General features: G+C 38.0%; 1 protein-coding gene across 1 annotated transcript; it reads right to left on the bottom strand.

Annotated features, from left to right (window-relative positions):
• Nucleotides 1-6,357: 6,357 nt before the first annotated feature.
• On the bottom strand, nt 6,358-6,734 carry K441DRAFT_11185 (uncharacterized protein). Its single transcript, XM_067639967.1, has one exon. It carries the CDS (start codon nt 6,675-6,677, stop codon nt 6,447-6,449), a length of 231 nt encoding a protein of 76 aa, XP_067510594.1. The 5' UTR covers nt 6,678-6,734; the 3' UTR covers nt 6,358-6,446.
• Nucleotides 6,735-17,891: the final 11,157 nt, after the last annotated feature.

Here is a 17,891-nt window from a genome sequence, read left to right as displayed (position 1 = left end):
TTAAAAATATTTATAGATTATAAATAAGAATAAAATATAGAAGTAGACCTAAAGACTATTACTAAAACTTAAAGAATAGAATAAAACTAGAAGAATAGAAAATAATAATAAGATCTATAGAATATATATAGACTAAAACCCCTATAGAATCTTACTAAAAGTTACCCTAATAACTATACCACTATGCTAAGAAATATAGTAGCTAGTAAAGTAGCTATAGGACCCTTAAATACCTCTAATAGTAAAATAGTAACTAACTTAAACTCCTAGGTAGAGCTTATAGTAGCTAATATTAAAATTAAATAACTTTAAGAGCTACTTAAAGCTAGAGAACCCCCTATACCTAGTAAGGAGTTATTAAATACCTAGAGACTTACTATAGTAATATACACGACTAGCTTCCACCCCCCCCTTTAGCGAGTGCTCTAAAATTTTAAATTCGGTACGCGCATCCAATCTCGCCAGTAATTATAGTGAACGGTTATAGCTATATATAAGGACCATTTTGGTTACCATAGAGAATTATTTTAGTTGGCTGGGAGAATTAAATTTAGAACTTGCTTAATAACGCTCCCCTAATATATATTTCCTTAACGTACGCTTCCTTTTTTACTTATACTTCCGCTAAAACGCGAATATAAAGCCGTCTCTGCAATTGCTAATAAAATTTAGTAATATTATATAGGTAGAAACCTATAATATTAACGAAGATTATACGGAGGCAGCGTTTAAAAGTTTCGATCGCCCCTCCCTATTACGCTAGCCGTTAGTGGCTTAGTGTGGCGTAAGCGAGGCTTGGCGCGCACGGTGGGGTTACTACTAATTCAACCCTCCTCTCAATACTATACTGTATAGTCTTCAAAATAGATCAAATTCTTACTATTTATTATAGTCAATCATTACAATATTGCCACTAGGGCTTAGGCCCTAACTATAAAGATTTCTGGGTCAACAAACGCCTAAATTACTGCAGTTTGTGGTATGAGCGAAGCTGTAATTAGGAAGCTCGTTTAGAAGGCTTATTCGCGCGGCTTTAACAAAACCAAAGACCGCAAGATCCTTAATATCTGTCTTAGAGATTCGGCCTAAATAGGTCGTCCTTTAAAACTTACATCTGTAAAGATTTAAGAGGTTATTGATAAGGTTCGTTATAACCGTTATAGTAGAGAAAAATCAACCGCCTAACTCGCTCTTAAGGTTGACCTTAGCGCCACCATAGTATGGCGAATTCTTAAGCTTATAAACTTTTAAAAGACAAAGCTAATACATAAGCCAGGCCTAAGCGTAAAGATAAAGAAGGATAGGCTTAAGTTCTACCTTCGGTATAAGGACTAGAAGTTAGAGAATTAGAAGCGTGTTATCTAGAGTAATAAAACCTTAGTTATTCTTAGCTACCGTCTTAAAGGCTACCGCGTATAGCGAACTCTAAAAGAACGCTTCTTAAAGTCTATAATAAGAGAGCGCTAAAAGGGCTATTAAGAGTTTATGTTTTAGGGCTGCTTCTTATATAATAGGAAAGGTCCCTACTATATTTAGGTTCTAGAGATAAAACAACAGCGAGCTACTACTACTGCAGATCTTATTAAAATTAACGCCAAGCTGGAAGATATTAAGAGGAAAGAATGGGAGTTAAATACACTAATAAGTTATATAGGACTTTGGAATCTTAGAGGCAAGAAGCCTATATAGAAATGGAATAAATCTTATGGTAAGCTTACAAGAGGGGATAAAAAAGGAGTTAATTAGTATTACTACGCCACGTACATATTAAAGCCCAAGCTTATTCCTTTTGCTTAAGCTTATAAAAAGGATTATCCTAATATACTTATCTAAGAAGACAAAGCCCCCTCTTATATTAATACCTATTATAATCTTTTTTTCCAACTCAGCGAGGTACAGCGGCTTTTTTAGTATAGTAACTCTCCTAATATAAATATAATTAAGCCCGCATGGCCCTATCTTAAAAGAACTACCATAAAGAACGGCGTACTTACGGCTATGAAGCCTGCTAAAAAGGTATAAAAGAAGGCCTAGAAGGATCTTAAACAGTAGCGAATATAGAGGTAGATTAAGAGAATTCCTTAATATATATAAGAGATAATAAGGCTTAAGGGAGGCAACGAGTATCGCAAGGGCTTATTAGATATACCACGCTATACTAGTACTCTAGACCATAAAGTTCTATAGAACGATTAGGAGGATATATTAGATATTAGGGAAGAAGAGAAGGAGCTATAGCTAAAGGAAAAGGCAAAGGTAAAGCCATAAAAGCGTGCTCTAAAGAAGGCAGCGGTAGAGAGCGCTGCTAGCGCTACTTTGGCAGCTATTTTTGCTATATTAGATAGCAAAAAACACTATAAGAACTACGCTAAGAACCACCTTAAGAGCTACCTAATAAGCCACGACAAGTTCTACGCCATCGCCTTCCAAATGAGGTCCTTAATAAGAATTTTGTTGGTCTAGAGGAGCCGCTATAGCAAGTGGCTAAGCCATTAAAGAAGTTATAGCGACGAGGTGGTAGGCGGAAGAAGTAGTAGTATATATCTTATATATCTACACTATATAAGTATTAATTATAATATTATCTATCTACACTTTCTTGTTATAGAGAGCCTAAATCCATCTACTACTCCAGCTTTCTTCCTAATTAGGACGCCAAGGCATAGTGACGTGGCGTTTTTGGGGGCGTTTTTGTGGCTTATTAGTGGCGCAAGGGCGATCGAAACTTTTAAACGCTGCCTCCGTAATACTATAGAATTAAAGTTCTTATAGCCAAGCATACGGCTTTACTACAATTACTATGTACAGTTAGTGGTAACTAGGCGAGATTAGATACGCGTACCGAATTTAAAAATTTAGAGCCCTCGCCAAAGGAGGGGGTAGAAGCTAGTTATATACATTACTATATAGTCCTTAAGGCTCTAGCTTAATATATAGTATTAGTATTATTATAGTCCGCGAAGGTTATAGACCCCCTATTGCTTACTAACGGAACTAATCCTATATTTAATAATTAGAAGCTTTAACTATAGGATAAGCTTAAAATTAATACAAACTACTTCTCTACTACTATCCCATGCGCCGTTAAGGCGTACGCCGAAAGAGGCCCGTGCGCGAATACTAAAAACATTAACACGCTCCTCCAAGGACTTAATTCGGCTATACTCTACGCAATATAAAGACCTTACCGGCAGGAACACCTCAGCCCAATTAGGACACGATAGAGTCAATTATATATCAATTTTGAGATTTATTATAATGATTTAGCGCCTTAATTTATTGATCAAATTCATAACTTTATTTTGTAAAGACTCGATTCGATATAGAGACTCTGGTTAGTTCGCTTATGCGTACGCCTTTCTCAACGGCGCATAGCATCCCTTTGTGTGTTTCTTATGACCTAGCGTTTTTAGCAGCTCCTTCGTGCGGGCGCTAGGCCTAAAACCCTTAAGCGTCATTTTTAGGAGGCCCATACACTAAAATCAAGACACTATTATAGTTGTAGGTAAGGAGCTTTTAAAGCAGCTGCTAGTTGCTTATATATATAATATAGATAAAAAATAACGTCTAATTTAACTATATCTACTGCCTTAACGAATATAGAGTTCTCTCCTCCTTCTAAACCAGTATTACCTGCGCCGTTAAGTTATTTAGTAGAGGAGCAGCTTTGCTGCGTTAAGTGCCAGGCTAAAGGATCTGGTAGAGTAGGTAGATTATATAGGCAGCTAAGGATTATCTATATTAGTAAAAGGTTAAAAATGGTAGTAGAAAGTAGTTATTAATTAGTTAGCTCTTAAATGGAACTCTATAAAGTAGCTTTTATATAGAGGCTTTAAACAAATAGAATACTCGGTAGTTGTCTAGCGTGCCTTTATAATAGCGTTCCTAGCCTTCTTTTACCTATAAAGCTAGTAATATGGAAGAGCTTTTAAGCCGTAAGTTTGCGAATATATAGAATGTTAAGTATAAGAGCCAAGCTGCTGTCGAATTAATAGAAGGGGAGTATTTAACGTGACGTACTTACTCCTTTATAGGCCGCCATTTTTATAGCTAGGGCTTCTACCACGTTAATATTGGCTAGGATTTAGAACGTTAATAGAGTAGGTAAAAGCTTATACTTCCTTATTAGTTACCCCCATCCTTTTACTGCTAAGAATAACAAGATTCCAGGCCAGTCAAATCCAGAATAGTCGGTGCGTCTTTAGGAATGGCTTCCTTAAGGTTCTAAATAGGGTTTTACTAATAAGGAAGGCGTTAATAACTGCTGCATTAAGCGCCTAAAAGAATAGCGGCATCCAATTCCTAACTGACGTAATTTGCGTAGTATAGTAGCTTCGTAATTAATTATGGATATTAACACCTCCCATCCAGTTATTATAATCGATTGATAGACGTGGCAGCGTTAGCTTCTTTCTAGCCTTATTACCCTAGACGCGTATAACTAGCTCTTTTAGGAACAAATTATAAGGCTTTAGGCGACGCCGCTTAACCTTACTAATGTTATCTACACCGCAGCTATATGCAGTAGTGAGGAAACGCACTAGATTCTTATCCTACTATATAATTAAAAGGACCTTACTAACCTCTACTCCAGAAATAAGGTTAAATAGCAGCCTCGCCTTCTTCTTATCTACTGTCTTATATACCATTAGATAATTAATGGAATTCGTATAAGCTATACCGTAGGTAGCAATTTTAATCCGCCAGAGGGCCTTAAACAGTCGAATATTACTAAAGAAGTTATTATAAAATAGACAAAATCGTTAAATATTTGTTAGAAGAAGGTAATAGAGGTAGAAGATAGCTTCTGATATAGGATTAAGCGTAATATCGGTGAGTTCGGTTTTAGTAGGTAGGTAATAATATTTATTAAGGCCGCTGCTAAATATAAAGCTAAAGCAATATCTATACTGATAAAGGCTTAAAATCTTATATCCTTTAGGAACTAGCTTACCTGGTATCTTAATCTTATAGCTTAATCTACTAGTAAACCTTACTATTATCTTATTAACGGATACTATAAATCTAGGCACTATAAATTATTAAAAGGCCTTACCGAGGGCGCTAGTAAGAGGTTCGATTTTGGCGTATAGGTGCTCCCTAACGTTATCTATCGCGGGCGACGATATGTAGAAATAACGCTTAAGCTGCTCCTATTAAGCCTTTGGTATAAAGCTGCTAATTATATATATAGGGAATTTATTATCTTTTCTCTAAATATTACGTGGCTGGCGCTGCCGGAAGACTCCTATATAAATAATAAGGCCGATCTAAATCATTAGTTTGCCCGCTAATGTGTCCCTCTAGAGCCTCTTCTTCCTGCCTGCATAGCGTCCTGTTTGGTAAATACCGTTAGTATTATGCTTAGCAGCATAGAGATTAGTATTAGTAGCGAGCAATTTAAATATAGGAAGACTGAAGAATAGCAGGAAGATCCTTAATAGTAGGTTCTACCCGCTTCTATACCCCTCTAATAAGCCTATTTCCTAACGATCTAGTATAGAAATATGGGCTTGGCGTTTAGAGCGATCAGTAAGATTAATGGGAGGCTTATTTAGAGGACCTTCGTAGCTACTAGCGACAACGCTCTCCTTACTGATTTCCTTACTAGCTCGCTGAGCAGCAATATAGAACTCGTGCGGAAGGTTTATAATACGTATAGGCTCCTTAGGAATATAATCTATGGGCTGCCAGCTAGTAGGAATAGATGGAAGGCCTAGCTTTTGAACCTTATTAACTGATAATTTAGGCAGAGTAGTATCGTCCACCTGGTCCTCCTTATAGCCCTCATCAGCTTGCTTACCGTGCGGCTCGATTATAGCTTAAAATCCTGCCTCCTCTGCCTCCTCTGCCTCCTCTGCATCCTCGTTCTCGTCTATTACCTCCACCACCTGTATACTATATGGCGACATATACTGGCGCTGCGGCGTTGGTGGGTCCTTACCCGTAATTAGCGTCTGCACGCGGGTTACCTAATTGATTGGTGAGCTGTATATTGTAAGGGTACTTTTGGTCCCTTACTCGGCTACATCCCGGGAGCTCTCAGGGGCTGCCAAGGCTAGCCTTCGGCTAGGCCTTGGCCACCCCTTATAAGCTCCCGGGCTTGCAGCTCGCCTTCCTCCCCCCATCGGTTCGTCTCAGTACGAGGCTAACGGGTTAGCCCACCCAAACGGAGACAGCCACCCATTCGAGACAATGCACGGACCTCCCACCAAAATCAAAATCAAAACATCAAAATACTCCTTTACTACACCACCACTTGTCCTCTACTACCCCCAAATCGCTAAATTATAATGTATTTATGCAATAGGGTAAATTGGGTTGTTGATTTTGATTTTGAATTGAATTGATTTAAAATTGATTTTGATTTTGGTAGGAGGTCCGTGCACTGTCTCGAATGGGTGGCTGTCTCGTTTGGGTGGCTAACCCGTTATTGCCTACCCTCATTACCATATCGTCCTCTTCAACGACTCCCTATGTGACTCATGCTCGGCTTGCCTGCTCCCTACCGTACACCCTGGCAATACTGCCTCACATATATATACTAAGGCAACTGGAAGGACTGCATAAAAGCCGTCTAGGCGGGCGTTGGCGAGGAAGAGCTTGAAAGATCCATTGATGGGTGAGGAAGTTGATATTATAATGAGATTCGATTGATATGCATTAAAAATCGACATCTGCTGAGGGTAGCGATGCGGCAGATTCCGAATGCCAGAGCTAGGGAGGCCTGCGACACCAAGCTTATTATAGTATAGAAGCTATATACGTGGCTTTTGGCGTTAGTCCGTCGCTTGACGGCGCGCGGGAACTAAAAGTCCATGAATTCAAACACATAAAGGGATAGTGATGTTTACGACCAGCTTCACCCCCCCCTTAAGCGAGCGCTGCGAGATTTCAAAATTCTCGCTTGATTGCTACTACAGGGTCCGCAAGGTTCGGTGTCCCCCCCCGTGCGCGCAGCAGCGGTGGCATCTAATTTCGCTTAAGCTTCGCCTAAGTTAGTATGTAGAGCTAGCAGAATTAGATGTAGTGGCCGCTAGGGGGGGGGAGACGTCGCCTTACGTTTGAAGCTATTTATAATATCTCTTCCTTACCAATATCGTGATCTTTATTCTAGATCATGGTGTGACTCTTGTTATCGCCTCCATTAAATATAGCGCCTAATATGCGCGAATAGCAACACGTCTTCCTTGAAATCCTTATTAACGCGGGCGCCACCAATCGACAGTGTTGTATTTAAGCCAAGTGCTCTTGCAGAGCTGTTTAATAAATTTGATAGAAACTAGAGAGGTATGGAAGGACGAGACTTAGTCGTGTATACTTTGGCCTAAAGAGTGCGCTAAGCTCTTAGATAATTATTGTATTACTTTACCGACTTAATAAGGCACTAAATCTATATCTAGATAAGATGGCTTAGTATATATACAACAGTTTTAGAGTTATAGTAGGCCCGTAAACAATTGCTGTAGAGTTAAGAGTTACTAGCTAGAGTAGAAAGCTAGTAAGCTACATTCTAAATATATGGATAAGGAAATAATTTACTTATATATAAGGCTTGTCGCGTTACTTTAGAGCGGAGTTAGGAGGACCGTAATTAATACTGGGCCAATATCTTATAGTTTACTGTTAAGCAACTTGTCTTTATAGACGAATCTGGCGCTGATTTAAAAATAGGTATATAAAAGTTGGCTTAGGCGCCGGTAGGCACGACGCTAATCCTATATACTCCATATAATCGCGGCGAGCAGCAGCTTAATATTTTACCTACGTATACTATTGATGGTGTACTAATATCGTTAGTATATAGCGGCTCAACGAACGCGGAAGGCTATAATTACTAGATTAAACACTACCTTTTACCTTACTGTAATCCTTATCTAGCTCCGAGGTTAGTAGTTGTTATAGATAATATAAGCTTCCACTATTTAGAACGGATTAAGTCTCTTTTTACTAAGCATAGTATAGTGCTTGTCTATCTACCTATATATTCGCCTAATCTAAATCTAATTAAGGAGTTCTTTGGTAAGCTAAAGGAGTATATTTAATAATATTTTAGATTATAGAGGAGTAAGCTAGAGCTTTAGGGTAATAAGTTTAAAAACTTCCTATAGTAGTATATAGATACTGTAAGTAAAAGGAGTAATAACGCTAGAGCCTACTTTAGCTATAGTAGGTATATATAAGGAAGGATTAATAGAAGAGTTAGTAAGTTATTAGATTTGGGTTAAACCTTATAATCCTTAGCGTGGTGTTTTTTAGTAGGAGTTAGACGTTGCTTTAGTCGGCTTACTATATTATAGAACTCTTATATAAATTACTAGTAAAATTTATATTCTACCCTAAACTTTTAGGCAAAGCTATACTAGTGTAAAAAATCTACTGCTTATCTTCCTCTAAATTCTTAATACTACTAGAAAGCTAAGCAACTTATAAAGTCCTCTAGTTCTTAATATCCTAATATACCTATTTAGCAATTACCTCTGGTACTCCCTTATTAATTATTATATTAACTAGCGTCTTACCCTCTTTATTTAGTGTTACGGCACTGACCTAATGCATACTGTTTTATACTGTCTCGTACTGTTCCCTACTATTGGCTGGCCCACCACTAGCGACTTGGCGGCCGGCCCTACTATTTATATACAATACCCCCTTTCCACCTTCTTCCCCTCTTTATACCATAACGTAGTTATTTAGTCTACTTTATTACAGCACTATGACAGTTTATAGTATCTTTAATTTGCGCCCCATCGCGATCACTAATTCCCTGTACCCTAGCCAATTAACCTCCGCCCTAGAGTAATTGCAACCTACGCGCGCCTCTACTGAAACCGATATATCCCTAGCACAGTCCTAGAATAATCCTTAGTTTTTACCTAGCGCCTAGATAGGCGACACTAATGACGCCGAAATAGCCGAAACCTAGAACCCCTACAACGTTTTCGCAGACCTATTTATAGAGACATACCCTAATATCGCGTGGACAATCCGCTGCTCCCTATTATACCCTAAGATCTTTAAGCCTAGCAAAGCTTACCTTACCCTTATTAACTATACTAATAAGTTCCTTAATAATATTAAAGTAGGACTACAGTGCATATATAATATAAACACCGCCAATAAGAAAGCCAATAAAAACCTTAGTGCCCTTATCGCTTTCTAGACAGGAACTATTAACTCCTAAGTAGAGACTATTACCGTTCTAAAATAATTAACCCCTATAACAATGGTAGTAACCTAGTAGAAAAAATAGAGATCTAAAGACCCGCTAATATTTAGCGGAAAAGGCACCCCACTAGAATAATAAGCTAATTTTAAGACCTGGCATATTAAGATTAAGGGAGTCTTTAACCGGGACTAAAACTACTTTAATATAGTTTAGTCCTAGATCCTTTACATCTTAGATATACTAAAGGACAAGGCCTATAAGTTTATTAAGTAGGGCCTAGAGCTTATATACAAGAACCCAAATAATATATCTACGTGGAAATGGCCTACTAAGGAAGATATGCTTAAAGACCTTACTACCTACTACGAGGTCCTTAATATAATCTAGGTCGCAAAGAATAAGCTTAACTATTTCCCCTAAGGTGAGCGTAATTACTAGTCCTAGAAGGGAGAGCTTAATAAGCTAATAGTCCGCGCCAAGAAGATAGACGAATAGAAGGTGGACCTACTCTAAAAGTTTATCTCTCTAAAGATGGAAGAGCTGGTACTTAGACTAGCCTATAAAATTAATAATAGTGACTATACAGGTTGGAGTAAGTAGATAGATGTGTTTACTAAGAACCTTGCGAACTATACACACCGAGCTAACCTTAAGAAGAACGCTAACCACCGCCTACCTACCCAAGCCCCTACCCAAGCCCCTACCCCTATGTTAACCCCAACCCTAGTAGTGACTAAAGAACCTATAGACCTTAATAGAATCTCAGATATAGAGCGTAAGCGCCGCGTTAATAATAGACTATACCTTGCCTATAGCCTACCTAGCCACTAGAAGGATGCCTATAACCCTGCTAAGATAGCAAACCCAGTCCTAATACTACCCTATTAAATAACGCGAATAAATAACCGCGGATATAGCAACCGTAGAGTCTATTATAGACGCGGCGACCGCGGAGCCTATTATGGCCGCGGTGGATAACCCCCCCCCCTTTAACCCTACGGCTTAGTTACTCTAAACCATACCCTATATAGGAGCCTAACCCATTAATAACGCCCAGTATTAGCGACTTTGCGCTAGTGAATACGAATACGGCCATATTATTAGTAAGGTATTATTTTCCTATATCCTGACTGAAACAGAGATAGACACCGCTAGCTAGATGGACACTAGACCGCCCCGCCAAAATAGCCCTATACCCCAGTTGTTAAAAGGCAAACCCTTAGATTAAGTTGCGTTTAAGGGTTTAAACCATATAAGGAGGAAGACGAGAAGATTAGGTCCCTGTTACTAGATTAATTAGTTCTTTCTATTAATAAACTACCACTTAATCTTAGATTAGCAAATAGTAATAAGAAATTAATCCTTATTTAAACCTAACTCTCCTTATTACGTAACCTATATCCCTAAGTTTATATTAATATAGTAAGCCTAATAGACTCCGGTAGTACTATAATGGCATTTACCGATACAGAGTCTATTATAAGAAAGTATAACGTTATAACTAAGAAGCTGCTAGCACCTAGGCTACTGCGCCTCGCAGATAGTATCCTAACTTCGCTTGTTATAGACTACTTTACCACCTAAATATTAATCGGCCTCCATACTAAAGCCATGCTCTTTTTTATTATTAAACTCTTGCCCACTACTTTAATTATCCTAGGTATGCCCTAGCTTTAGAAGCACGAGCCCTGTCCTAGCTTTAGGAAACTTAAGATCCGCTTTAATTTAGACTACTACTCTAGGCACTACCTCCCGTGGGGGATAGCTGACGTTAGTAGGGACGCCCTATGTAGATACTTAGCACTACTAAGCCTAGTGCCTAGGACTATATATAAAGCCCTAATAGTAGAAGATGTTCCTAATAAAGGGGAGCCTATATAGCTGCAAAGAAACGAGATAGTAGAAGACTGGATTAACCTAGCACTTAAGACTAAAATGATGGGCTAGCTAGCCCTACCAAGACTAAGGAAGAAGGTCTGCTTTATGCCGCCACTATTAAGAAACTAACCCTAACCTAGGCACTATTTAAACCCTAGCCGCCTAGCCTAACACCTAGAACTAAGCTATATACTATATGCGCATACTACAGCTTGCGTTATAGTAAGGACTAGCTATAGAACTACTAAGACCCGGATAATAGAAACCGCGCCACCGTAACGCCTAACCTTACACCTATCTCCCGCGCGTACCGTATAGGGCCGCCGCCTTATTTCCGCCCCCCTAGGCCAACCGAGCTGTACTAGCCTAGCCATAGTACCGAAGAGTTAGATATGCTCTAACCTGGACAATATTAAATGCACCTATGCTGTTAATTTTACCTAGTTCTATAAACAAAAAGACGTAAAGGTGATAAGGATCTATATAGCGGAGCTAGTAAAACTAGTTAAATAAGATAAGCACTAATAGCTGCTTAAAGAGCTGCCTATAGGCCTAATAGAAGTACCGAACCTATTAAAAAGGTCTTTCCGCCGGCTGGTAGAAGGCGACTATATAATAAAGGAAGCCTATAAAGCGCTCCCCCCCTATTTCTACGACTTTCTTAAGATAAATCTAAAAACTAAACCCAAGCTTTTATGTCGGAAGATAGTCGACACCGATGTTAAAAAATTCCTAAAAGGTAAACCAGGATTGACCTATAAAGACATTCTATAACGCCTACTAAAGGAGTTTAGTAAATATATTAAGCACTTTCTCCCTAAAAACGTAGATAAGCTGCCCCCTTACCGACTATGGGACTATAAAATTGAGATTACCCCTAGAAACTAGGCCCTGTACTATAAAAATAGACCACTCTTACCTGCTAAACTTAGGTGTATAAAGAAGTGGATTAATAAGATACTGGATAAGGGTTTTATCCGCGAATTAACCTCACTAGCTACTGTACCACTCCTCCTCGCTGCTAAGCCTGGCGGCGGTATATAAATCTGCTATAACTACCAAGGCCTAAATATAGTTACTATTAAGAATTAATACCTACTACCACTAATCCGCAAGACATTTAACGCACTTTATGGTGCTAAGTACTTTACTAAACTTAATATAATTGCTGCGTTTAACCGGATCTGGATTATAGAGGGCTATAAGTGGCTTATAGCATTTATTACCCGGTTCGGACTCTATAAGATGCTAATTATACTATTTAGCCTCTATAACGCACCCGCTATATTTTAGAACTATATTAACCATATTTTATATAACGCCCTTAATGACTATTGTACTGCCTATCTTAACAACATCCTTATCTTTTTTAAAACACGCGCTAAGCACACTAAGTATATAAATAAAGTCATCTAAAGACTTAGCAATGCTAGACTTTAGATTAATATTAATAAGTCTAAGTTCTACTCTACTAAAATAAAATACCTTGGCTTAATTATCTTAACTAATAGTATAACTATGGACCCTAAGAAGATATAGGCCTTACAGAAATGGAAGGACCCGATATTAATTAAAGAACTATAACAATTTCTCGGCTTCGCGAACTTCTACCAACGATTTATCTAAGGCTACTCTGCTATCGCTATACCTATAACAAAACTTCTAAAGAAGGATATTAAATGGCTATAGGGACCAGAATAAGCCAAATCGTTTAAGGCCCTTAAGGGAGCCTTTACTTTAGCACTAGTACTAGCATACTATGACTATATAAAGAAAACAGTGGTAGAAATAGACACATTAAATTAGGCTTCCGGTAGAGTCCTTTCCTAGTATAACGACGACGGAAAATTAAAACCGGTCGCATTCTTCTCTGTAAAGCACTCCGCGCCGGAATATAACTATAAGATCTACGATAAAGAACTCCTAGCTATTATTAAGGCTTTAAAGGAATAGCGTCCTAAGCTATAAGGAACTAAGGAGCCGTTTAAAATTATTACTAACCACAAGAACCTATAGACGTTTATAACTATTAAGCAGCTAAACTAACGCCAAGTCCAGTAGGCAGAGTTCCTTTTATAGTTTAACTTTATAATTATATATAGACCTAGTAGTAAAGCCACGCTCCCTAACGCCCTAAGCTAGCTACTAGAAATAAGGCCTAAGGACGCTAATAATAAACGCCTCCGCCACTAAGCCTAAGTTATTATACCGCCCTAAAAAGTTAACCCTATAATCTTAAAAGAATTACTATATAAGTCCTATAACTCTAACGACGCGGAGTTTATAGCCGCTCTAGACCCTAAAATAGCCGAAAAGTCACTAGACAAGTTAATCTAGCTAGGATACTAGGAGAATAAACTTATAAGAGATATAGTGGCAGCCCTACGTAATCGGAAAGCTCGCCGTTAGCTAAAGAAAATTAGGAAATTACTCTATTATAACAAGTTAGAATGCAGTATTATTAACGGACAGATCTACTTCCGCTAATATCTCTTCGTCCCTAATACCCTAGACCTCTACCTAAAAGTTACCTATCGCTCTTATAGTAGCGGCCCCGCTAGTTACCCCGGCCGGGTTAAGACTCTTAACCTCTTAAACCGAACATACTGGTGGCCAGAAATCTCCTAGTTTACGGCTACCTTTATTAAAGACTGTGCCCTATACTTTCGCACTAAAACCCCCCGTTTTACCCTNCCTGGTTTCCTAAAGCTATTAGAATTACCTACCCGCCTATAGACCAATATCTTAATTAACTATATTATAACACTGCTAGTATGCTAACGCTATAGTAAGGTATATAAATATATCCTTATTATTATAGACCGCCTAACTAAAATGTGATACCTCGTTCTAGTAATAGGACTCTTAATAGAGGAGTTAGTTAATAGCTTTATTAACAACGTATATAAGCTCTATAGTGCACTAAGCACGATTATCTCTAATCGCGGTATATAATTTGTCAGCAACTTCTAGCGATAACTAAGTAAACGCCTTAAGATAACCTTACAACTAAGCTCAGCCTAGTACCTAGAAACGGACGGCTAAACTGAAATTATTAACGCCGCCGTAAATAAATACCTTTATGCTTTTGTTAGCTTTATATAGGATAACTAGGTTAACTACCTGCTACTTATTAAGTTTACTATAAATAACTAAGTTAACAAGAGTACAGGCATCTCCCCGTTTTTTATAAACTATAGCTTTAACCCTTGCCTTAGAATTAAGCCTACTAGCCCCTACCTATTAACACTATCAGCATAAGTAAAGAAGGAGTTCTTTTATATAAACTCTATAGCTAACCGCTTTAAGCGGATATTAATACAGCTTAAGGCCCTAGCCTAGATTTTATAGTAACGCTATAAAGATAATNCTAATACCNNTAGGGATNAGAGNGNGTTATTCTANNAAGGNAATATAGTTATAGTTAGCTTAGAAAATATAAAGATAAATAGACCTAAGAAGAAATAGGACAATAAATAGGACGGCCTGTACCCCGTACTCGTAATATACTAAAGGGCAGTTATAGTAGACCTTCTAGACCATATCTAAGTAAACAAATCCTTTTATATATTTAAGGTCCGCCTTTAGGCTGCTAAAAAGATCCCTAGCTAAGCAAATATTAATACTATAGAGCGCCGTAATATACAAGGACGAGTGGCAGAGAGAGATAATAACGGCAACATAGAAGACAAATAGGAGTTTAAGAAAATCCTTAATGTACACAACGAAGACCCCTAGGGCCTAACTTATAAGATTAAATGGAAATATTATAAGGATATAACCTGGCAGCTAAAGGAAGACCTAAAGGGTTATAAATAAGCTGTATAGCGCTTTTATAAGCAATACCCTAAGAAGCCAAAACCCCTAGACTAGGCATGAGATAAGGAAAAGTTACGCCGAGGTCGCGGCCGACCACCGCATTAAAATTTGTGGTGGTTAAGATGTTATAGAACTTCGACTAGCGGTTGAAGTTATCTAATTAGCTAAATTCTCGCTAAGAAACGCCACACGGACCGATTTAGGTGGCGGTGTGGAGTTCTACTGACCTTACTTACTAAACTAACTAATTAGGATTTTCCATGCCCGATATAGAAAATCGCTATTAGCTTAGTTAAGGGCGGTAAGCGGAACTAATATCTTTGCGGTAGAAAATAGGCAACCCCATACACTGCCTATTTTTAAGTTATCTATTCGGTTTAGGGACTAAACCGTTTAGGGGAGAGGAGTACTATTACGGCACTAACCTAACGCATACTATTTTATACTATCTCGTACTATTCCCTACTATTAGCTAGCCTACCACTAGCGACTTAGCGGCCGGCCCTACTATTTATATACAATACCCCCTTTCCACCTTCTTTCCCTCTTTATACCATAACGTAGTTATTTAGTCTACTTTATTGCAGTACTATAACATTTAGCTTCTACTCCCTAATAATCCTTAAGTCCTACCGCTTCTTATAAGCAACTTAATAGGCAGCTTTAAAATTACTCTCCTACTCTAGGTCTTCTTATACTAAAAGCTTCTACCAGTTAAAATACTCCCGTAAATTAGCTATATAATTTAGGCCTTGTGAATAAGGCAAAGGAACTACAGGTAATAATCTTGTAATTAGGTCTTGCCCTAATAGTAGTATAGCTAGACACCTATACTATCTACTAGTTAAATTAATATAGAATTAATTAATAATACTAGAAGTATTAGGTATAGGCGACTTAATAAAGGCAAGTTAAAACTTCTTACTATCTCCCTTTTTCTAATCTTAAAGCTTTTTAAATAGCTTATTATAAGGTATATAAATAGTAGCTAAACTATCCTTAATAGCCCGCGCCCACTCCTTAAGGTCCTCCTGCATTAGCTTATAGTTAACTTAGTAATAGATTTAGCACTAAGAAGAGCCTAGACACCTCTTCTTATACTTTTACTCCCTATATAGCTTTAACCAAAGCTTAGTAGTCTTTAGGTAGGGGGCTAGAAGATAAGTAGTATTACTAGCCTTATGCTGTTTAGATTACGGTATATTTAGAGGCGTATCCTATAAGGAGATAGTAGCAGCTAGCTGTATTAATAATAGCTATATTAATAACTATGCGGCCATTATAAAACGATTAGTAGAGCAAGCGGTAGATCTAGCTTAATTATTTATCTTAATATATATAAAGCTGACTTTAACTAAGAGCTGCTTAGTAGAGCTATCTATATTCCGGTACTTCTTTACTAAGCTTATAAGTTTACTATTAATTAAGCTCCAGCTGGCTTCCTAACTAGGATTAATCTTAAACATTACTTAAGTCTTATTCTTCTTAGTATATAAAACCGATATATTATATAACTCTTATATAACGCAACGGCTAGGAAGCTGCTACTTAATAGCCTTATTAATTATAGGCAGTATATTATAACTATATGCAAGCGAGAGGCTTAGGCGAGAGTTAGTAAAAGTATATATAACTATATTCTAAGTCCATACGCCCTTCTTAAGCTTCGCTAATAATAAGAGATAATAGTTAAAAAAGATACCTCTACCGCTCGGCTTTGCTACTCTAATTTATAACGGCGCTAGGGCACCGCCCTATGCGACGTCTATATGCAGCCTAGTTAGGGGCTCGCTTAGAGACTTAGCTCGTGTATATAGACGTATCCTTTCCTTAACCTTCTTCTGCTCCTTAGCTTAGTATCTTTATAATACAGCATTCTATAAGCTTTAGTTTAGAGGCATTTATATAAGCCGTAACATTATACTAAGCTCACCCACCTAGGGGGGACTTTATTTATTTAGAGCTCCCTCTTTACCTCGCCTAGGAAGGCCTAGATAATCTCCTACCCCCATTCCACGTGTTCTAAGGGGACACGCGTTAAACACCCCTAGCTACGCGTCATCGACGCGTTAAGTCGCTATTATTAATACTAGGAGCCGGTATTTAAGCAGCTAGAAGGTCTCCTATAGATAAGGACAACTACCTAAAAAGGTAAGAATATCTTACCCCCTTGACCTTTTTAACTAATACGGAGTTATACAAGCTACAGAAACGACCTTAGTTGAGACTTAGCCTAGTACTGCGGAGAATAATATAGTAATCCTATTACTAAGCCTAGCACTAATCCCGCAGTGTTGGCTAAGATAAGCTAAGATATAACCCAAGCTGTGCTATTAGGCGGTAGGTATATATTATCCGCGAAGTCCTTTAGTATACATTAGGTTTAGGCCAACAGCCAAAATAAGCTGACTTATAACCCGCGCCGTGCTATTGGGCGGTAGGTATATATTATCCGCGAAGTCCTCTAAAACAAATCCTACCTATATCCTCTAGCATAGACTACGCTGCGATAACTACCCTAATTGATACTAAGCTGTATAAGGAAAGACGAAATTAATTAGGAAGGACTTGCTAGCACTATACTGCTACCCTAAAACCCCAAACCCAATAACCTGTTGCGCCGATATACCTGCGATATAACTCTCTAACTTGTCTATAAACGCCCTTATAGACACCTATTAAGTTCTTATTAATAACCACCGTACGTAATTAACCCGAACCTTACTATTAACCTAGGTAGTCCTTTAATCTTACGGCCGAATATATCTATATCCTATATATAGGGGTACTAGAAACCTAGGGGAGAATTTAAGTAATTTATAGCACTCTTAATTAGGAGAATAGATTAGGAGAATTATTCTAATTTATAGCACTCTCCAACAGCTCTATAGATAAGCCTATTTATCTCTATAACCTCTTATAAACTATTAACGCGTTTCTCTTAATAGCCTTTTATATAACCTTCTATAAATAAGACAGCCTACTATTATAAAAGCATATCTTGCCAATCGTTAATAAGAATTAA

This window comes from Cenococcum geophilum, assembly GCF_001692895.1.
Source record: "Cenococcum geophilum 1.58 unplaced genomic scaffold K441scaffold_1, whole genome shotgun sequence".
Taxonomy (NCBI): Eukaryota; Fungi; Ascomycota; class Dothideomycetes; order Gloniales; family Gloniaceae; genus Cenococcum; species Cenococcum geophilum.
The sequence above is the reverse complement of the archived record's forward strand: the minus strand, read 5'-3'. Positions and strand labels throughout refer to the sequence as shown.